General features: G+C 49.0%; 1 protein-coding gene across 3 annotated transcripts in view; it reads right to left on the bottom strand.

Annotated features, from left to right (window-relative positions):
• The window catches only part of sv (paired box protein shaven), a 236,572-nt gene that overhangs the window by 80,298 nt on the left and 133,389 nt on the right, over positions 1 to 22,885 (bottom strand). The window contains exon 1 of one of the 3 annotated variants that reach the window (XM_050196697.2): positions 10,877 to 12,117. The exons of the other annotated variants lie outside the window; for them this stretch is intronic. Within the exon in view, the coding sequence (XP_050052654.1) occupies positions 10,877 to 10,931 (55 nt within the window). The 5' untranslated portion in view covers positions 10,932 to 12,117. Of the gene's footprint in view, positions 1 to 10,876; positions 12,118 to 22,885 lie in introns of those variants that run through there. 3 annotated transcript variants of the gene reach the window in all.

The following is a 22,885-nucleotide window of genomic DNA, read 5'->3' as shown; positions in this document are numbered from 1 at the left end:
AAGGCGTGACCGCTCTCAAAAGACCTCTTTCAAAAGGCCACTCGGTGCTGCGTCTCTGTCTGTCCGCAGAGGAGGCTGCGGCGCGCCGCGGTGCGCGCGTGCTTGTGCCGACACAGCGCGCGCCAGGAGACAGGGCACTACATCGCGCCTCTCGGGGCGAGCGCGCAGCTGCTGCAGAAGGAGCGCGCGATGTCTTAACGCCTGCCTGTACTACGTATACTCGCGTATACCAAACGCGCAATTATGAATGCGTGGCCGTCCGTTGTTTCATCTCTCTGTATCTTTCGAGATATTTGAGTGGGCGAGGATTAAGTGACTGTTGCGACGACGCGTCTTTTTCACAGGCTTCGAAAAGGGACAGTTTGCCGCTGGAGCAAACGGCGCTCGACTCTCGTCGTGCGGACAGTTACACCATGCACGCTGACACAAGAAGCCTGGTTAAGGACATGTTGCTGCAGGATTACAGGAGGGCCGGCATGTCCCTACACTAAACTTAACCACACCTGAAGCGTGAAAAAAGAAGGCGCAAGACGACGTTCTCGCCATAGTTTTCCGAGCTTTTTCGTAAGCTGTGTCGTTCCGCGCTCCTGGTTCGGTAAAAGATTCGCGGTGCGCGCTGTTCATCTCAAGGGTGCGGCTCGGACGTGGCAAATATTCCTGAGTGGCGTAACGTCAATGGTCAAAAGGTCGCCGAGGACATAATTTAAGGTACTGGCATTATCCCGGATATTTTCTAACTTCCCAAAGAGCAACGGCACCCAGTAGTGCCGCATCGTTTACACTGCATATGTATGTGGCAAAGCATCGTCTCGAGTTTCCACTAAAGCTAGAATAGCTCTTTGTTTGTGGTCGTCCTTGTACCGCTTCATCCTGTTGTGTCTACGGCGATTCTTATGTAGATCCATTTTTCTGCCCCACTTCATTCACACCAACTTCTCTGACAGCGAGGGCTACAATGGCTGTACGAAGTGCGTCAGTGTGCACAGCGCTTCGCCTCGTGTAGCTCACGTTCTTTACCGGCTGGGACGACGAACAGAACCACGTTGGCTGCGCGTGCCGTGCGTCCGCGCCCACCGCGAGTGTACACCTCGGGGCGAGCCGCTAATCGCCGCCGGGACACGCGAGCCATCGGATACATGCACCGGGCGCCGACCGTGGGCACTCCGCCGCGGCGGCGAAACAATGGCCGCTGGGTGGTGCCTGCACGTGAGACTCGCCCGAGGGGATCGGCCCTTTTGTGCCGCCGCTGTCGTTTGGGCGGCCGGCGGTCTTGGCCCTTCGCTCTCCCGCCGGCCGCCGCGGCACGTACGGCATTCATGCTTCATTACAGACGGAGCACGTCGCTGCAGGGAGCCGATCGTTGTCGGTGCGGCGACAGAACGTCCATCTTGGCCGCCACTGTCCGCGCCATGCTTCACGCTGGCGCTTCCTGCTTCTGTCCCGGCCTTCTTTCCTTTCTTTAGTTTTACTGCGCAAAGGTGCAACGTGTTCGCGAACCGAGTTTGAAAACGTCATGCTCCGTGCACACTATAAATAGTTCTTGTGCATACGCTAAAAGAGGTACGTAGACAATATTTGGCATCGAGAGAGACGAAGGACTCAAGATGGCCGTTGCATAATTCGATATTGTGACTTAATTACCATAGTTGCAATTAACTGCTGAATATTGTTGTAGTACAACACACAAAGTTCACACAACAAATTATTGTAATTGACAAGCTAAAAGAGATACGGAGAGCATAGAGAGTGTCGTTAAACTGAAAATCAAAATTTTGAAAATTAAACATTTCAAGGCTGTGAAATGATTGGTGTACTCATAGTTACTTGCTAATAAAGACGTATACATATTTGGCCAAGTGAAGCGCAGTCGTTCGTATATAGCGAGGCTTACAACTTAGCAGTCATTCTCACGCTCACAATTCTCTTCGCTGTCCGTAACTGCAACTGCCGTAAGTGTCACCGTCATGTCATCGTCGGGTCATCGTTGTGCCATCGTGCATCATGGAGCATTCGTCGTCATCGTTATGCCGCATCCTGTTCAGTCATCGAAGATGATGCGCATGTTTCCCTCATAGACTACAGAGTGAAGACATTGACAACATTGTCTGGATAGTAACTGCGAAATGTGCTACAAGCTAGAAATTCTAGTGCGTAGTGGCTTTAGATAACTTTCAGCTTTGTCCAAGGTTAAGGGTACGTTGCACCCGTGAAATCTGGATACGTTCCTTCGCTTGCGTTTGAACGAAACGAGCGAGGAAACAAAAACTATACTCGGTTAACTGCTTTGCACAGTAGACGACTTCAGGATGCAAAAGGTACATATGTGTCTGTCAATATTTTAACTCTTCAGTTTGTTGTTGCTGTTGTAACTCAAGATTACTGGACGCATCGACACCTCTCACTTGTGGAAAGCATTTGTTGCTCCATGTATGACTAAGTGCTTGTGGTTGCTGCAAGCCAGGGCCCTGCTCTAGCGGTGGACACTAGCGCTGGCGACCGCTCGCGTGCTTGCACTTGATCATTTGCGATATAAAAGTACAAGACGGCATACATTAAATAAACCAGAAAAAGCGAAAGTCGAGATAATTTCAGTCGTGGGTTCGGAATACACTGGTGCGGTAAATATTTCTGTTATAAACCAAGAGACACCGGTGCAACCTGTACAGTGAAACGTCACACGTGTGCAACGAAAACATGATAGATGCAATTTTTAGTCTGTCTTTCCTTCTGCTACGTTGACCTTGTCAGTTTGATTCTGTCAAATTTCTTTATTTACACTGACAAGTAGTTACGGAGTGACCGCAAGGACCCGATACGTTCACCAAAATGACATCCAAATGTTAGCAATAAGCATGGTAAGAAAACAGATCACGTCATGCTATTAGAAGCGACAAAATACGATTGCCTAGCGAAAGTAACCAATTGTCTTCACCGTAAACATTGTGTAGGGATGAACGGATCCAAAAGTTTGTACTACTGACGCCTGACGCGTCAGTACGCCTGACGAACTGGATACGGTGCATTCTAGGAAGGGCACAGTTGTGTACAAGGAAGAGATGTCTACGTTGAACTGAGTATAATTGCTTGTGTGTGTGTGTGTGTGTATGTTTGTATGTATGTATGTATGTATGTATGTATGTATGTATGTATGTATGTATGTATGTATGTATGTATGTATGTATGTATGTATGTATGTATGTATATGTGTGTGTGTGTGTGTATGTATGTATGTATGTATGTATGTATGTATGTATGTATGTATGTATGTATGTATGTATGTATGTATGTATGTATGTATGTATGTATGTATGTATGTAACGTACACGGCGCGGCAGCCTTTCTACCACGAGCTGGTTGCGTCATATGTTGACGCACGAGTTCGTTGCGCCTTGCTTCTCAGCGTTTCTATTAACAAGCCCGTGCGGACATTCTGCCGTGTATTTCGTGTATATCTATATGAGACTCTTGGGGCGGCTTGCGCGCACATTTAATAACGAAAATATTAATAACGAATTTAAGAACGCGTTCTTAAATGTTCCATAGACAACGCCCAGTCCGCACAAGAATGCATTCTTAAATTCGTTATTACTTTCTTTATTAAATGTACGTGCAAGCCGCCCCTGGTCACTCGATATTGGAACGTCCTTCTTTTCGTGAACAATCGGCTGCGCTCCTAAAAGACCAATGTCTGCGTGTCGTGGCTTCGTCGGAGAACACGGCCGCTGGGATACACCGACATACGAGGAATGTCTGAATCATCCCACCCTTCTGTTCTTCTTGAAAGCAACTGCCATTTATGCGGAGTGTGAAGAGACCTCGGGCAATTTTTGGTTGCCATTGTTTTCTTTCACCCTTTGATTTATGAAACCGGTGACGAGGGGCTTTCTTCCCCTATACAATCGCGCCAATATATTTTTCGTAACCATGAGGCGTTCTTCCTTCTTTTTTCCTGTTTCTCCTGTTCTCTCCTTCCTGTAGAGCCGTTGTACCCCTTCCAGTGGACGCTGTCTCTCTCTCTCTCTCTCTCTATTGGCATTTCTTCCTCGTTTACGTCTTGAAACCTGGCAATGGCAACCGACGTGTACGCGGTAGGTGTCGCCTCAACTTTCGCCTCTCTTACCGAGCCGTTCGTCCAGCCCGAAATCTCACCAACATAACCGGCAATAATTAAACTCAGCATGCGTATCTTCCTCCCTACATTGTCGGCTAATCTCCTAGCGTGTACAACACGCTCAGGCCGCACTCAAATACTCCTTACGGTGCCGGGGCTTCAAACGATATTTATGTTTGCAACAGATAGTGACCCAAATACAAATCGCATTGCATTGGAGCACGTCATTGCATGCAAATAACGCTAAATACATCTTGAAACGGCAATAGTGCACATTTCAGCTGCAATAGTTTACTGACTAAACTACAAGCTTTAGCTTGGCACTCGAATACGAAAGTATAGTATAAGATAAATGCTCGCGCTTAAGTGTCTATTTGTGGATAATAAGTGAAATGTCAATAGTTTTCTTATGGTACAAACTGCACGCTTTTGTTTCCATCTTGAGATGCCCGCAGTGTAACGAGCTCGTAACACGATTAGCGCCCGTAGTCACAAAAAGCTCTTACGCTAGAAATGTTCTTAAGGGGAAATTTCAGCCAATCCTGATGCTGGACATGTCATTAACCAAAGCAGCTGGCTAACAGCAAAAAGCATATCATTAAAAGCTTTGCAAATTCGGCCCCCGCTTCCTTAGTAAATTTATACTCGCGCTACTCCGGTTTCAATAATTTCACAGGTGCTCGTTGTCGACATCGAACACCTAATGCTGAATTCTCTCTCACATACTGTAGTTACTTTTTTTTTTACTTTTTTTATTCTTATAGAGCGGTGACTATTACTCAAGCGCTCAGTGAAGCCGAGCAAGATGCAGTCTGAGAGGTTGCCTTGTGTTACTATATATAAATCGACACCTTGGAAATGCAGACTACTTTTTTTCGTTGCTTCTCAAGTTCCAAGCTTATCTGCAAACTACGTTCTTCTGAGCGACAACGGTCACCATTTCATTTGTATATCTTGTAGCGATATATAAAATGATACATAAAATGAAAGTACCAAGTATCCTCTTCATTAGAAATGGAAAACCTAGCTGGTGAAATGCAAGGATTGCTTTCACTCGATTGTATTCCTCTGTTATCATCCACCCCTCACGGCAGGCCGACTATGGTCATAACGTATGTCGAGTGCAACTCCGACTATACTGGCGAAACGCGAAAAGGAAAACAATTGCAATAGAATTGTTATATTATCCAGGCCCACCATGATTTGCATATGCCATCGTCGAACGCTTCTTAAACACAGCGTAAATGGCAAGCATATTTCCTTATCGCTGAGTGTATGTATAATTTCCACGTGTTGATTTTAGACAACTGTACCCCGTGTCTTTGTCTGGCTGCTTGCATTAATTGACCGACGCGCGTTTCACCATGTTTTCATTGCCCTTATCGAGCCACCGAGTCACATTAACACATGCTTTTCCGGTGTCGCGAAGAATGCGGGTTTATTTCTTTGTGCTAGAAAAAGGCATCATGATATATATAATTTTAATTTAATCATGGGGTTTTACGTGCCAAAACCACTTTCTGATTATGAGGCACGCCGTAGTGGAGGACTCCGGAAATTTTGACCACCTGGGGTTCTTTAACGTGCACCTAAATCTAAGTACACTTATGTTTTGGCATTTCGCCTCCATCGAAACGCGGCCGCCGTGGCCGGGATTCGATCCCGCGACCTCGTGATCAGCAGCCCAACACCATAGCCACTGAAAAACCACGGCGGGTATATATATATATATATATATATATATATATATATATACACACACATACATACATATACTCTGTTACCACGAACGCGCTGGCGAAGAAAGCCGCGCAAGAGTCAAATCGTACGCATTCGCATATATATCCCACCACGTTTGCCTCGCTGGATGTTTCTGTCACGTCATTTGTTCTCTCTCTCTCACTCTCTCTTTCTCTCTCTCCTCCGTTTTTCGATCTGTCGACGTCTGCGCTGGTCGCCTGGAGGCGTGATTCGGGGGCACGTGATACTGTTACGCTTTGCGAAGCGTGAAGCCGTGCGTTGCGCATGTCCAGCCGTGCTTGGGCGGTGCGAAGCCACTGTGCGTGCGTGTGTGTATACAAGACGCGCTAACAGTGTGCCTGTGTCCATGCGTGTCTGTGTGTGTACGCACACGCACACACACACATGAACAGACCCAGCCTCGGCGCCGGCACTACACTTTTGTGGACAGAGGGTAAGTGACGTCACGGACAAGCAGAATGATTCAAATCGACAGTACACGAACGACATGCATGCGCTGTGTTGTACGCCCACGAAGACAAAAATAATGATGTTGGACACACGTAACAAAGACCCTTTCTTCTTTTTTTCTGTGCATAGTTGCAATATATATATATATATATATATATATATATATACTGAGATAAACGGGATGGGAAAGGCAGGGAGCTTAACCGGATAGGATTCTGGTTAGCTACCCTGTATTGGGGGAAGGGTTAGGAGAAATGAAAGACGGAAAGAACAACGGAGAGAACAAGCAAACAAACGGAAAAATATATATATAGGGAAGGTAGTGAACGCCCATGAGAATTACAGTCTGCCCAATAGGCCACTCGAACGTAAAAAAAAAACTTCAAGGGTGCCTTGACTGTCTTGCGGTGTGACGACTGTGGCGTTCCAGGACTGTCTGCTCCGAAAATGGCCGGTCGTCAAGACGCACCAGCGCGGTCGCGAGTGACTGCCTGTGTGCGCTGTATCGGGGACAATGGCAAAGAACGTGTTCGATAGTTTTCTCGTCGCCGCAACGGTCACACACAGCACTATCCTCCTATCCAATGCGGAAAGCAAACGACATTGTAAATGCGACGCCAAGCCGCAATCGGTAAAGTACCGTTGTTTCGGGTAGGGATAGTCCACGTGGAGGGTGAAGTTGCAGACAGGGGTCCAGTCGATGTAGACGTGTGTGCTGGAAACTAGGTGTGTTCCACAACGATTGTAAGGCATCATATGCAATCACTCGAAGTTGCGCTGTTGCATCTGTTCTTGACAGCGGGATTGGTTTCCGTACCCCGTCTTCATGAGCAGATCGAGCAGCTTCATCGGCCTGCTTATTGTCCATTACGAGGTGGGATAGAAGTCGGCATCCCGAAGCTTAACATTTATTCGAAATGTAATGGGCACACATTTGCCCATGAAAGCGTGTAGATTTCTTGAGTAGGCTTTATATAGCTTTTGGTAGAAACATGTATTCTTAACGTCTTGGAAGTGTGGTTAATTCGACCGTCAGAAAACTGGAAGCGCAACCTGGTGTTGAGGAGGCTGTGGTGATGTTTGTGCGTACATATGATACACACACAAACCCGAACACTGATCAGGATACATAAAGCCAAAATAAGCAAAGTTTGGCACATTTTGACGCTTCAGAGTTTTATAAGAACACAACAGAGAACAAGCATCTTGACAGCAACGTGCGCCTCTGCAAGAAGGGGGCAGTGTTGCAGGCAGACTGCTGACAACTTAGAAACAATAGACCACCTGTTTCCTTGGTGCGATATAACAAACGTATTCTGTAATATTAACGAATGTCTCAACCCTTCGAACTACTGATACGTGGCAAAAAGAAGGCTCAATAAAAAAATTTTTAAAAGCACTCATAATGCAATCACAAAGCACCGTCCGAAGACGCATTCAATGTTGAACATTCGTGCCAAGCAGCGCACTGTAATGACTGGGAACGTTATCAAAGAGAGGCATCTGATTTTCTATACATATTGCTTCCAGCGCTGTGTTGTACGCACGCGCAGAGCTTCTGCAGGCGCCTTTCCTCGAGCTATATAAGCCCACTGCTGGAAGAAAGGAACGCAGTATACTTATACTGCCCTTCTTGTGTGACCACGTGTCTCAGTCATATGCGAAGATTAAATCGGACTTTGCCAATTACAAGCAATCAATCGCGATTAGAGGAGTTTAGGCGAAGGGACGCAAGCGATTTGCATGCCCAAGAACCTCAATTATGCTCTTGGATTTTGCTGGGATCCAGGCGGCTTGCGTGTATGCAAGCGAAACGCAAGCCTCTTGTTTCCCTCCTCTATAGCCTTAAGCGCTCAAATGTCGCATCACCACAGCAATCTTAATTTCACAGGAAGTTTGCATGGAAAGCCTTCTGTCGCATTCCTTGTCCCTTCGTAGCTTTCACAGATGTTGAGAGCTATTGAACTTACAAAAAATACCATTTTTTGCCGGTGAGCAAGGCACTCGTGTCTGCTGTCGAAATGTACGCCCAACTCCACGATGAGTAAATACAGCGCGCATAACTTATGTAAGGAGAACACCGCATCCATTAGCTTCTCTTCTCTTTTCCGTAGTGTCCTACCAGGAACATCGTGCTGCAACTGTTGTTATCATGCGGAATGTTTGTGCGGGTGTCCCTAAAGGTTGAGGAGAATGCGATGTTACAGCATACATTAAGTGATGTGCGAGTAAAACGCATTATCCTATAAGATTATTAGACAGCACTTGGTATCGTTTCCTTGTATACAGGGGTGCAACAGATGTCTACATCAAATAAATCCCATACGCATACCCAGGAACGACAAAACAACTACACAGAGTGTCAACAGCAGTTTCAATATCCGACTTGGGCAGAGCACTGACCAGAGTGCATGCAGCATGGGTACCTCTTTAACAGACATAACATGCATGCACATTCAATGCGTGCTCTGTACCGACGTCCTGCGGTCATCCCTACGCCACTATTGTTGACGGCTGAGCCTTAGCGAAGGGCTGTACTGCGATAACACGCAGTCGGTAGATTTCTGTGATGAATGCGTATAGATTTGTTTTACGTTCACCCATTTTTGTTTGGAAGTTTCCCAAACGCTGCCTCTTTGACGTGTATAGTTGTTGACCTCTACAGTCTTAGTGACAACGAAACGTTGCAACAAAAATCACCATATTTGCCTTGTAACCCTATAGTGCGAGCACATGCATTGTGACAACACAAACGAACTTCCTATATGGCGCGCCCACAACATTATAGCTTTGACGAAGCAGCGATTTCCCAAGTATATATAGACTCATAATGCCAAGTAAATATGGCACCAACACTACACTTTAGACTAGAGGTGTTTCATACAGAAAATGCGATAAACTACAACACTTCTAAGGCAAAAACGGCTCTAATTTTTACATATCTTGTTTCATCAGGAAAAGTAACTATTATTTCAAGTAATCAACAAATTCATTGAGCTACAGCACATGTCAGTAGGTACAAGGTGTCACATGATTGGTAATGAATATAAGAGGCCAGTGGCTACCGTCACTTAAATGATTGCGATACCTGGACATGATGCCTGTAGCTTCTGATTTGGCTACATCGGCCGCTTGTATGTATTGCTATTGCATCATAGCATCGAGAGCTCGACAAGCATCGCCGGCGGGCGTTCGACTGCCTCCCACGCAGAAGGCGAGTCCTGCTTATGCGGTGCAAGCAACATGCAAGCAAGTTCCAGAGATGCTCGCGCGCTACTTCAGCGAGGTATACGAACGAATGACCCCTCCTGTGCGATAGCTCTGATGAGTGTGGCTAGTCAGCCCACATTTCGGGTAGCCTCACACGTCGCGCACATTCTATAACGCTGCGCGTGAGCATGCACGTCCTTCGAATTGTGTACATCCGCGGGACGCTCACATGACATGCGTACCGAGCTTGGCGAGCCTGAGCCTCACGTCGAGCAAGTAGTTGTAGTAGGCGAGCGGCAGGAAATCCATGGGCGGCTGCGGTGTTCGGACTTGCCACGCGCCTCAGTGGGAGGGCGACTGCGCGGCTGGCGGCCGAAGACTGCTCTGAGCGCGTCCGAGCCGGCGGGGACCCGGGCGTCGTCGCCCTGGCGCGCTTAACCAGGTTAGGAAACCGGAGTCTTGCGGTGCTTTCAGGGGGAGATTTTTATGCGGAACCAGGCGTCTTCGTTTGAGCGCGCCACCGCGAGACGTGACTGTGACCGGCTTTTCTCCCCTCGCGGCGGAGTGCACTCCTTGCTTCCCTTTGGGGCGGCCCTGTCCCGTAATCGAGTTAAGGGTCCCGAAAAGTGCAGCTAACAAGCCAGAACGGACCGCCGGCGACACGTAGCAGCGGCGCACGGTCTTTCTTGCTTCGTCTTCCGCCTCCTCCGTCGTCGCAGCCGCCGCCTCCGTGCGCTCTGGGGATGACGAGTATTGATCTGGTTACGTCTGGAGAACTTGACTCTGCTTTTCTTGTCTCTCTTCTTTTGGACCAGTCAACGTGCGATGGACCTCTTCTCTCCTTTTCGCCTCGTCGTGCACATAGGCTACTTTCTTTCTTTCCTTTTTAGGTCTCGATTCACGGCATGGAGTGCACTGGTCGGCGAGCCAAACTCGACCGCCAGACGTTCGGTCGGTGCCGTCAATTTTTAATCGCGCTTCGCTTACGACACACAGCCACAGCCATTGGCCATGCGGGACGCGGCGTCGCCTTTCCCCGATTATCGCCATCGGCACACCCCACTTTGAACGCACCGCGCGCTGTTCCACGCGTGCTGGCATGCGGCGAAAGCAGAGCGCGAACAGGCGCGCAGCACAGGTGGCAACGCGGCGTCGGACGCGAGCTGTCAACGCGCGTGCACGGCTGGGCGAGCCGCGGGGCACGTGCCGAGGCAGCTGCGCGAAGGAAGACCACGACGCGGTGGCGACGGGAGATTTGTCACCACTGCCACGAGCGGCGGCGACGCGCAGAGTCACGTCGCAGCCGCGTCATCATTAGCATGCAACGCTACGGGGCGCACTTACATGAATAGTATTCCATCATGGTGGCGTTGTACCGGTAGGCCGTGGTTAGGTCCATGTCGAGCGGCCGTCACGGCTCCGCGCTGGCGCCTCGGGCGCGTCACTGAGCGGCGTCCCTGGCCGGGCCGCTCGGGGCCGGGCTATTATTGCCCGCAACAAGCACGCGGCTGGTCTCGCCGGGACCCGCTCATAATTGCCACAACTGGGTAATCGGATTGGTCCAATAGCCGCCGCTCTCGCGGACCCGGCGGGCGCGATCTTGCCAAAAATCAATCACGGAGTCATCCGGAGCGCTCAACGAGCCCCGGAAAGCGCGCATTGGCTCTCCGCCGTGACGTCTGCCATATCGTCACGCGCCCCGCACCCAATGGGCGGCGGCGGGAAACACCCCCTCCGGCTCCTGGAGGGAGAGGAGTGCCGGGATGCTGCGGCGGGGTCCGCGTCCGGGGCCTCTCTCGGGCCTCTCGGCTGCCTCCAAGCCTCGCTATCGGCGCCGCTTCTGCTGCTGCCGCTACAGCCCCGTGCTCGCCGCAGCGCACCCACGCTTTACATGAGACCGACCGAACAAAACGAAAGAAACATAGCTGTTGACTCGTTTTCTGACTCGGAATAGGTGAGTCCGGTGAAGCGACTGTCATCGATCAGTTCGAAGTCATTAGTCGACGAATTTTGATCAGCGTGAAACAACTAAATGTCCGTGCTGCGGGACATGTAGTTGATTCAGACATATTGGGAGTCCTGAAAAAAAAAAAAAAAAAGAAGGGTTCTGATTGTGTGGGTGTAGTTCCCCTTTTCTCTGATCGAGCTTTTCAGCTCTGCTCTCTCTTCGTGAAGGCAACTGTGAGCATTGGATGGATAAAACATAAACCAAAGAAAATATGTTTAACAGTACTTAGAATACAATGGTGAAATAGTGGGATTCGAGTTATAAAGCATACGTAAAGTGATATGCAAACATCTAGGTCGCACATACTTTTAAAGACAATTAATTAGCAGCAAAAGTTGACGCCCAGCATGGACTGTTTGTAGATTGGAAAGTAGAGCAATAAAACATGGTGACCTCTTAACAAGGTAACTAATATGGATTATTCATTCTACCAATAAATACACATCAAGTTAATAGATCACTTGGGTCATATTTAAAGTTGTGTCGCAATATATTTCCGTATGGATTCTTCCATACAAGTATATTGTGCTACAACTAAGAAAACAAATACTACTCCAACTTTTTACGTGTGAATATATAGGCAGAATCAGCCCCTATTGTTTCACACGAGCGCTTCACCTAAGACAACATGTTGGCGCAGTGAAGCCAGCTTGCCGTTGTAGCCTGTCATATCACGCAGCTTGAGTTTTCCTTGCGCGAATGCTGCAAGATAATGCATTGATGCGCTGCGCGGAACACTTTAATCTGTTTCTACATCTTCGGAAATCGAAATATTGTCGAATTCTTCGATGCTACGCAACTGGCTGTACCTAACGGTTATGCTTCGACATATGCCTGTTAGCTACAAAATACCGCTGCGAATCCTAACCGTGTCAATAAATACGGTCGTAAGATATTCATCTACAAAAACTCGCCATGAGTGACCGCGTCCAATGCAAGACGTATTTATTCAATCTCTGTTCTATACTCGTTATTTCTGGGCAGGTGTTCAATTGAGCAACGTGCGCTATCGGTGTTGACATGTTGAGTAACATTTTAAATTCTGAAGCTATAGCATCCCGGAGGTGGGCATTGAAGTCCGCAATAAGTGTTAAAAGAAATTCCATTGCAAGAATTCGCCAGAAAAACAGCTTTCTTCCTTTCGCCGATTCACAGAGATTCTTGTGTTGAAATTTCGGCCGTCCGACATGCAGTCCTTTCTGCACTGCTCGCGCTGAGATTGCTTTCCTCCCAACGGAAGGTCTCTTACCAGGCGAAGGGGCGCGAAAAAGTAATTCTACACGGCCCTTCGCAAGACGGAAGGAGAAACAAAAAAGAGCAAGAAAGTAGGGAGGTGAACCAAAGCGTATTTCTTTCGTCCAGCGAACTATTCGCTCTATCTGAAGCCTCGCTGATCTGGGGTTTCCGACACCACTGACCGCACACTGAAATCGACTTTCTCGTCTCGTTCCCGCTTCGCTACTTCTTATTCTATATTTCTCGGGCCTCTGCTTCTTTTTTTCTTTTATGTGCGCGTGCAAACTATATGGCGACGCTTTGGCGTGTCATTTTGTTTCTTTACTGCGGAAGAAGAATTCTTCGGCACCCGGAAAGGAGAAGAGGGTGTACGCGGGGATCGCAGCGGGGTGGGGTGCGCAGGAAGATCGTCACGGTCATTATGAATGGTCAGCTGGCGTCCTCAGCAATCCTGGCAGATCTATTTCACGCTTCGCAGCGGCTCGGTGTCCTTCCCGGTCCTGCTGGCTTGCCTGCGCTGCGCGAGCGGCAGCCGCAGCTATCGCACTTTTATACTACCTTGGTGTCGCTCGCTTTTGTTCCTCCAGAACCGCTGACTTCATATTTCCCATCTTTAAGGGCACCGTTCCTCGCAGCGCGGTACGTTACCGTCGCAGCAGGTTTTTCCCCCTCTCTTATTTTTCATTCTCTCCTTTTATACTGTTTTGTATGGTGGTGCGCGCGCAGAGGCTGTGACTCCGATCCTCCTCCCCCCCCCCCCCTTTTTTTTTCGTATTTTTTTTTGACCCCACGATGCCCGTGCCTTTCTAACGTATACGTAGAAGAGCCCGCTGGTCATTTTGTGGCGATTTCCGCTAAAGCGCACAGAGCAGTGCTCCCACCATAGCTGCGTTTCTCCTCTTCACCACTTCTTTATCCCTTTGTATTTCGCTTTCATCTCTAGTTTCTTCTTGCTCGTCTTCGTAAGCTTTTTTTTTTTCGTAACATCGCCCATTAAATTCCTTTTCTTTGAGTAAGCAGAAAAACAAAAGCACGCGAGTGTCGATTTGCCGCAGAGGTATATGATACGAGCGAAGGGCAAATCTTGAAGCCGGAACAATTTATTCATATTTCTCCAAACAATTTAACTGGATCGTGCGGAATGCAAAGCGATCAGAAGTAAATCTAGGTTACGCATCAGCCTCTGTGGGGAGAACGCAGAAGCGCATAATGCCAGAGCCAGAAGTCGTACGAGTCAGGTTTAACGAGAAAGCAGGTGGACGTAACAGAACCGTAATGTTATGATGTAGGATTTCTCTTTGGCTAGATGAGAACGCCACGTTTCTTCTCGCCTTAAAAAGAAAAAAAAATGTGTCGGTAAACGTCTATTTGAGGCTAAAACAAACACAAAGCTTGAGTTGGCGCCATGTGTACAGGGAATCTCGTTGTCGTGTCGACTGGACAACAGCGCGGACAGGACACGGAATAAAGAAGAAAGACAGGAAAGAAAAAGAAGGGGCGGGGTGTCGGGCATCACGCGGCGGCGACGGCGGCAAGGCTGCTGTGGGCAGTGGCGGCGCGACCGTCTTCTTGTAGGCTATTGTGCAGCAAACAGCGCCAGACAGTCTGTTGGAGGACGTCGCCTGCTGAGCGCACTCTACCGAGAACTGCTCGCGCGCATATGCCCGCTGCGCCCCGGTCACGGCTTCCCGCGGCTCGCGCGAACAGGGAGCGCTGCTGTCGCGAGGCCCGCTGCCGGCCCTACTTTTGCACAGCAGTGCCGCGAACGGGACACAACGGGAGCAGAACTAGTTAAAGAAAGTACACACACGCAATAAAAAGGAAGTTCAAAAGGAGGCATAGTGCGCCGAGTGTCGGTCGCCGCCATTCTCACTCGCTCATCTCGAGGCTGAGTTGCCATCCAATGGACCTCAACATTGACTTTCTCTTTGAAACCTTCAATTACGACTCGCTTGCAACTGATCCCCCCTCCACCTCTGCATCTACCTTCTTTTCCTTGCCCTAAACCCCCCTCCTGTTCTGTATGAAGCTTAGCGCGGGTGTAGTTGAACTTCCCCCCAGTAGCTCCCCCCCCTCCACCCTCTCTGCGCCCCACCGAACTTCGGGCCTTTCTACACGCTTTCTTCCTTCTTTATTTTTTTCTTCTCGGCTCCTTATTCATGGCTGCCACCTCCTAGTATTCTTCACCTCTTACTTCATTGTGGGACCACCGTTTCCACGGGCCAACGCGCCCCACAATGCCGCGGCTCGAGTGTGTATCACAACACTTACACCTTTTTTCCCCTCAAGTGCAGGCGTCTCCAATCCCCTTTCCCCCCCTCTTCTTTCGATCCCCCACGAGGCTCCGCCAACTCCCCCCTCCCTAGTCTCTGCGTCAGAGCAGCTCCCCTGCCGCTTTGGCTGATCTGAACCGCTGCCGCCGCCTCCTCAACGAAACGGCCTGTTTTGTACACAGGTAAGTATCCGGACGCTGCTGGAGCAGTTGCTCACTTGTGTGAACCGCGGCGGACCAGTGTATCGAGTCAATAGGCTTGGCTTCCTTTTTCTGCGCAGCGCCAACTTCCCTTTTTGGGGAAGTCTGTATGCGCGCCCTCCTGGCATCGTCGCTTCGGCCACTTCTGTGTGCGCTCTTGTGCGCACATTGTGGCTCGCTTTTCTCTGCCCTCGCTCTCGCCCTTCTCTCCGCCTTATGAGCTTAGTCTCACCGCGAACTGTGCCGTGAAAAACCTCGTTCCGGCGTCACGTAGACGGCGGCAAGCAGAGAGGCCAGAGTCCTGGGATCGGTCGCCTGCGACGCACGAGCACTTCCCTCCTCTACTCGTTCTTTCAATCATTCCGTTCTTTCTTTTTTTTTTCTATGTATCTCGAATTTTGCGGTTTATACGAGCGGTTTCTCGAGCAAGCAATCTCTTGGGAGCCACCTTTGGCGGCATGGCATCGAACAGACGAACGGCGATGACGACAATTTCTACGACACTCTGCCGAGCCGGAGGCTGCGGCTATCGCGCGAACAAGGCGTATGTGGCTGCGCGCGATGAGACGGGCCGTGCGAGGGGGCAAATCGGTGCGTGCCTTGAATACGCGTAGAAAAGCTCTCTTCTGCGCGCTGCCGGAGCTGCTTCGGATACGGAAAATGGGTGAATTCTCGCTGCTGCATTGAACGTCATGGTGTAAAAGTACGAAACCAAAAATTGAGAAAGAAATATTTGTGGTAAGATATTTTACTTCATTGTTGGTTTTTATTACCCACTAGCCTGAAAACGTATGTAGACATTGAGGCATTTTACACGTGTTTCAAGTATATCTAGCTGCTGAAGAAGTAACGGTATCTTCCTAACTGGTATCCCTTCTTTTGAGCACAGTTTGAAGCCAAAGACAAGGCTACTTTCTGCGCTCCATTTCTTCTTTTCTGTGGGCGTTTCTTATATATGAGAACTTAGCTATATCGCGAAATGTGCGCTGCAGGAACTGCTACTGCATTATCGCGCCATGCTTCATTGTACTACACATATGTCACAGTATACGGCTAAGATTTGTTATCGGCAGAAGACGACTTTCCCTGTTGCTGGTACAGATACCATCTTGCCTTATGGTGTACATGCTAATCCAGCAAATTTCGCTCCTATATGACAAGAAAAGAGATCGTTCCCTTTGTTTTCTACGTGTTATAACCAATACCTGCAAAACTAATTCGTGTACAGTTCAGAGCACTCAAGCCCATTACCTGAGGATATGCCTTGGATTACCGTGCAGTGCGTCAACGGCTGAAACTATTGCCATTACTCAAGACTATTCAATCACGACGCACATCGCCGTCGAGACAATGCGTGCACACGTCAGGTGCATTGCCCGCGGACCCCTCCACTACCTCGCCGGAATCACAGTGTAAAGGCCCCGCACGTCATATAGTGTCAGTGCATATATCGTGCCTCGCTTACATCGGGGTGCACGCGCTCCTGCGGCCAGGCCTGTGTGCCCTCCATGTTGTTTGTGCCATTCTGAAGTACACATCGGAATTTCAGGACCTCAGGAAAAGTCGGAGCTACCACCGTCTGCACTAAAACAACTGAGCTTGCTCCTGTTGTACGAGAAACACAGTAGCCACGTACACATCTATACTGGCGGTTCGACCACATCGACCAGTTCCGGCGGTGCTGCCTTTATACCGACAAGATGAGTGACACCACGATTCAAGACGTCACGCGTCACGACGTTTCGGCTGCAGAATTCGCCGCTCTGCGCAGTGCACTTCAATTTATTGACACAGAGAGCCCTATAGTACATGAGCCGTGTTTTCCAACTCTAGACCACAGCGTGCAGTCAGTACTCCGACGCAGAGCTCACGAACCTCTAACGCATGAAATTGTCAAACTTCATCGAAGAGGAGGCAAGGGGATGGCAACCCATCACCAGTTACACAAATATAGTCAAGTATTACAGGGACTGTACGAAGACATCTCCCCCCCCCCCCCCCCTGCCCTTCCTTGACCAGAGCCGAACAAACGATATACGGGCAAATCCAGGCAGGATCCTTTCCCCACCCCTGCTTCCAGAACAGAATACACCCAGAAAGATACGAGAACACATGTCCTCACTGTAGTGCATTAGGCACCCTCCGGCACGTCATAGGAGAGTGCAATTTCTCCAAAAAACGCCCCCCCCCCCCCCACCTATAACCATAACTAACTCCCTACTATCCCCACCTTCTACGAGCGATGGGAGATCCTGCTATCCCGCCCCGCCCTGGAAGACCAGCTCTGACTGATCCACAGGAGCCAGGCGGCCCTGGCAGCATATTGAACCCGTGAAGAGGGAGCCACTCCATCAGGCGCTTAGCGCGTTGCATTTAATTATGGATCAACAAAGTTGTTTCTCTCTCTCGAACTTCACCACGAAGTGAAACAAAAAGTCCACGAAATTATTTTCCAGTGGCTACCTGGCCATTGCGGGATCAGTGGAAATGATCAGGCAGACAAAGCTGCCCGAGAGTAACATCAAGAAGAACACAGCGTTCCCATGCTTCTTACCAGGGTAGATGCTGCAAAGCAGCTTCGTCACCTGGCACGCAAGCTCTCTTTAACAGAGTGGAACACCCCAAATATAAAGTGCACCAGGTTGCACGAACTAAACCCTTCGCTCTAGCTCCAACCTCCACACGGGCTTCATCGACGTGAGGCATCGCTTCTATACCGGCTGTGGTTAGGAGTGGCTTTCACGAAGGCGTAGACTACTTTGAGTGGAAGGACCGACAGTGCTGGGTGCGACGTCTGCGGTGTTGAAGACAGTGGCACCGCAGACCGGCGTCTGCGGTGCCACTGTCATCGATTCCAGTCGAAAAGACAAACATTATCTATCGCATTGCGACGCCTGGACGATAGGCCGTTGTCTGTGCAGGCGCCACTTGAAGACCGTCCCCATCGCTCGTCGGCCCACAAAGCTATGAAAGCACTTTTGTCTTTCTTGAGGGCGATCGACCTATGTGTACGCCTTCAACTTGCTCAGACCCTCCGCGTGTGCGTGCAAGCTCACCGCGTCTCCCTGCCCCACTCTCTATCTCATCTTTCTATTCCCGCTTTCTCGTCCTCCAGAGTAGGGTAGCCAAGCAGACGCATTTCTGGTTAACATCCTGCCTTCTCTCTTTATTTCCTCCTTCTTCTTCTGATGCCAGCTTTAGCTTTTCAACTTTTGGCGCAGCGCTATATAGTGTGCCTATCCGGCTTCTGATTGACCGCACAAGAACTTCAGCCGCGAGAATTCCGGAAGTCCCTGACCTCCAGTGCGATTATAGTAGACACGTCTCGCATGAGTACACTCGCCGAAGGAGCGTTGTCTATAAGAAACGTTTGGCTCGTGTAACAGACATTTAGTAAAAGCAACTTCAACATCCGTGCACTGTTTTCGTCGCTTCATTGAGAATCGGGCCATTATTACCTCAAATGCGTCTCAACAAAATCTACGCGCTTCGGCGAACGTTCGAAGGCAGCCACGACTTGTTGTGCAATATAGGGGGTGTATATGGAGTTGGGGAGGGTGTGGGAGTGTATACGCAATCCGGAAAGCAGGAAGCGGCGAGAAGAAATTCGTCGGCTATACGTGTCGCACGCCACGTCTGAAGAAATCGCGCGAGGGGACTGCGGCCACGCGAATCTGGAATTAGCGCGGCCGGCGCCGAACGAGTTTCCATTGTTCTCGAACCGTTCAGGAAGTATAAGAGAGGGGAAAGAAAAGAGACGTAGTGCGTGTGCGTGCTACAGAAGCGAGACAATGACGGCGCGGACAATGGCGCGGCGAGCGAGCTTCTCATTTTCCTGCCAATGAGACGTTTTATTATTTCGATAGCACAGTCTCATTTTGCACTCGACCGACGAGGCAGGGAAGCGAGCGTGTGGTGTGTCACCGAGAAGGCGAGGCTCAGAAGAGAAGGCCGCGGGCGCTTGACGAAGTAGGAGGGGGGGGCGACTCAAAATTCTGCAACGACGACTCACGCGGAAGAAGAAGGAGTGTGTGCAAGTGGCCCTTTCCCGCAGCGAGGACCTCGCGGACGATTTGTCCACCACTCGACCGAACTGCTGACAAGTTAATGGCCAGTCGCAGCCGACTTGGAGACCGCTGGAAATGGGGGCGGTTCTCGGCATTTCTCGATGCAGGTCGCGTGGGCCAAGACTGAGGAAAGGAGGGGGATGGTGGTCGTCGCCGGGTGCCTTGCTTGTCCACATCTCGAGCGCTATAAAGCAACAAACAACGGGAACCGAACTCTCGGGCGCCGATTTGCAGTCGGCCAACGACCGGCAATCAGTTGCTGCCGGTGCTTTCGTGCGTTTCTGTTGGGCCGTTGTGAGAACTTCACGCCACCCGCACGTGTACACGGAGACTACGAAAGAGAGAGAGAGAACGGAGAAGAGGACGGATATGCGATTGCGCAGCATTCATCGCGGTGGAATTGTATATGGATCGCGCGCACTAATGGCAAACAAGCCAGAGGAACGTTCAGTAGTCGCTTATTGAAGCCTAAAGCAGCATTCCTATGTACATAGCACGCGTATTTGCTTTCCGGTGGGTGTGGTTATCACACCGGCAGGACGTTTGACACAAGACGAGGGGAGCGTTTCAACCACCTGAATCACTAAACATTCATCATACATTCACCGGTATTATTTCCTTAAAGCGAAGTATAATTATTGTCCTTGCTGTGCATTGAAGAGATTGCGTGCCTCCAGGATGGTAATTAAGCCCACTGGAAAGCCCAGACAATGCCTGGACCACACGAGAGGCAAAAGCACGGTTCATGTATACAGCGGGAAACACGTGGATCCTAACATGTTAAGGATGCATGCGAGTCTGTCGTGAACACTTGACTGGCTCTGGTTACGTAGCGTTGCGTTCGACATCACACGTTCGCACAAATCTGGATCTGTTTTTGATGCGATCATTGTTGCTTTTTAGCCATGATTTCGGGACTGCTACCGTGCATGTAAGTAATATTAATATTAAAAAGAAAAACATGCAGACCATCGTGCCTACTTTCTGTGCGCACCACTGCGCGTTTTCTTTAAATAACCAACGAATTCCATCGGAAGCAATGCACGACTAACACTCCTCTAGAATACTGTCACCACAACCACTGCCACCTTCCATAAGCTTGCATGCACCGTACGGTAGCCTTAAATGGTACGCTTTACTTTTAAAGGGTAAAATGTCAGCCAACCAACCAAACCGAAGTTTCTTCGCCAACTTAAGGGAACACTTACTATTGATATAGTCTCGTATTTTTAAGACGACCATTCGCCTCAAGCCTTCAACAAAGGTGCCTCGAATCTTATAGGTAAAAGAACAGGTCAAAAAACAAGAAAAACCTGGTATAGTTGAAACGACGCCAAATGCTAAATCTATGCACCGCCCTCTCAAATCTGTCAAGGTGATAGATGACCGAGAACAATTAACCACGGGGAAGGCGCCGCAGCGTTAAGCACTCAAGAGGGCAACGAAGGTCCTGTCCTTCACATTTCTAGAGGTGGTTAAATGTAGCATACATCAGTTTCATACAAAATAAACTTTTTAAAAAGCCATAATAATTTTGTTCTTCTGAATGCTGGATGGTGAGCAGGAAAGTGAGCTTCCCCGAGAGTTCTCATTTGTTTAGAGATTTATTGTACAGCGCTTGAGTGTATACAATGTGAGGGTTATGAAAAAGAACTGCAAATGAAGAGAAACAAATCGCGTGAGTCGATGCTGGTCATAATTCGAAACTATCGCCTTTACACTGAACGCACCTAAAATGCTTCTGTCTTGTGTTTCACCTGAACTAACGAAAATATTGCTTAGTTGTTGAAATTCACTTTCCCATACCAACGCCTTCAGTAGGAAGTGTGCTTATTACTTAGTACTAACTCTGGTGCATTGCAACACAAAGAACTCGTCTCTTATAGATGCATACCTGAAGGCGCACTTCACCTTAAAATGGGAGGATAATACACTCTGCATCCACTTAATGCTCAGGACTATTGTGTGAATTCTCAGTTGCGGCTTCTGTTGCTTCCTTTTATGCCACAACTTTCATGAAACAGCTACATGGCGGTTCGGTAATATTTTGAATAGACTTTCAGGCACTCTGTTATATTCTTCGCTGCTTTTGTTCTTCGGTTGTCTTAGTTACAGTTGTGGATCTAGTCTTCTTTCTCGTTAAAAAAAAACGACAATCTCATAAGGATTGCTATACATCGTCTAAAATCTGCTGATATGGGAAGTCAAGTCCATTAAAGGCGCACTCCACTTTCGGAACACTTTTATTCCTTACCTCGCTTGTAAATTTGTTCTCTACTAGAATTTTTTAATGCCTTGAACGCTTTCAGCGCAAGCCCGGGAAGGTAAAAAAGAAGAAAAGAAAAGTGATCCGAAGGGCCAATAACACAGAAAACAGCTTCAACTGATCGCGCATAGGTCATTTGGATCACTCGCTGTATAGCGCCATTGTATACCCGCCACAGCGGCTCTTTCTTGCCCTTTCATTGTCAATGCAGAACGCTCCTTGCGCCATTAAAGTGGCCGTTTCCGCGTCATTCAAGTCGATTAATTCAACAGACGCTATCGGGTACTCAGACGGTCTGAAAAAAAAAATTAAGAAAGGCTTCGCTCGACTCCAAAACCCATCGGGAGCATTATCGATCAATGCGAACTCCCATTTCTGATCGGAAGTATCGCTCGCCGAAAGTTGTCCTGCTTAGCTCGTTAATTTCAGCGCTGTCTGCTGAAGGCAGCCTATCTGTGTACGCTCGTCCCTTAAGCGCAAAAAAAGGTGCGGGTGGTTCGGTGCAGCGTTGGACGAACAAGACCGCATTTGCTGTCAGCAATTCTATAAGGCGTGCTCGCTTGTGAGATTTTAATCGCCACTCAGTGTTCAATGGTAAGGCAAACGTTAAACTATAGCGACATCTGATCACTCTTGCGTGCGCTCGCTAGAGCATTCGAGGGGGAAACGTATAACGTTTTGTCGGTCTAGTTGCGACGCCAACCGGACGACGGTATAGAGCGAAGCAGAACAAGCCTGTACGCCTGCGTGTACACTTCTGTCGGAGAGCCCGGCGGCAGATTCACTGCTCTGGTGAAGTCGGCGCTGCATCGCGCTTTGTGTAAGCGTTTCCTTATGGACACGTATTCGCGAGTATTTCGCGCCAAATTTACTGACTCTTGAGGAGCTCTCTCTCTGTATATATATATATATATATAGCGACATCGTGAGAAATACTTATGGGTGGTCTAGAACGCTTTGATTGCTTTGTTTCGAACACACATAGACATAAATGCGCAGTGAGTAATTTTTACGCCCGATTACTAGAGAATACAAGATATGCAGCATCGCCGCGCGTATAGCGGGTCGGTGAACTCGGTACCGAAGTTCAACGTCCAAGATCACGCCATCTCGTGTGTATACTGGTGAAGGTGGAAGCGCGAATATGGGCTCTAAGTTATTAAGACCTGCCTGTTCTCGTTCGAACAGACGCCGATCGCCCGCGTAATAGTTTTCAGCGTGCAATCGGTTATGCATTTAGTGGCTTATAGTGCGCCCCGGAAAAAAACTAGGGTATGCTTGTATATTGCGAGAAGAGCCTCGA

This window comes from Dermacentor andersoni, chromosome 1, assembly GCF_023375885.2.
Source record: "Dermacentor andersoni chromosome 1, qqDerAnde1_hic_scaffold, whole genome shotgun sequence".
In the NCBI taxonomy this organism is placed as follows: Eukaryota; Metazoa; Arthropoda; class Arachnida; order Ixodida; family Ixodidae; genus Dermacentor; species Dermacentor andersoni.
The sequence above is the reverse complement of the archived record's forward strand: the minus strand, read 5'-3'. Positions and strand labels throughout refer to the sequence as shown.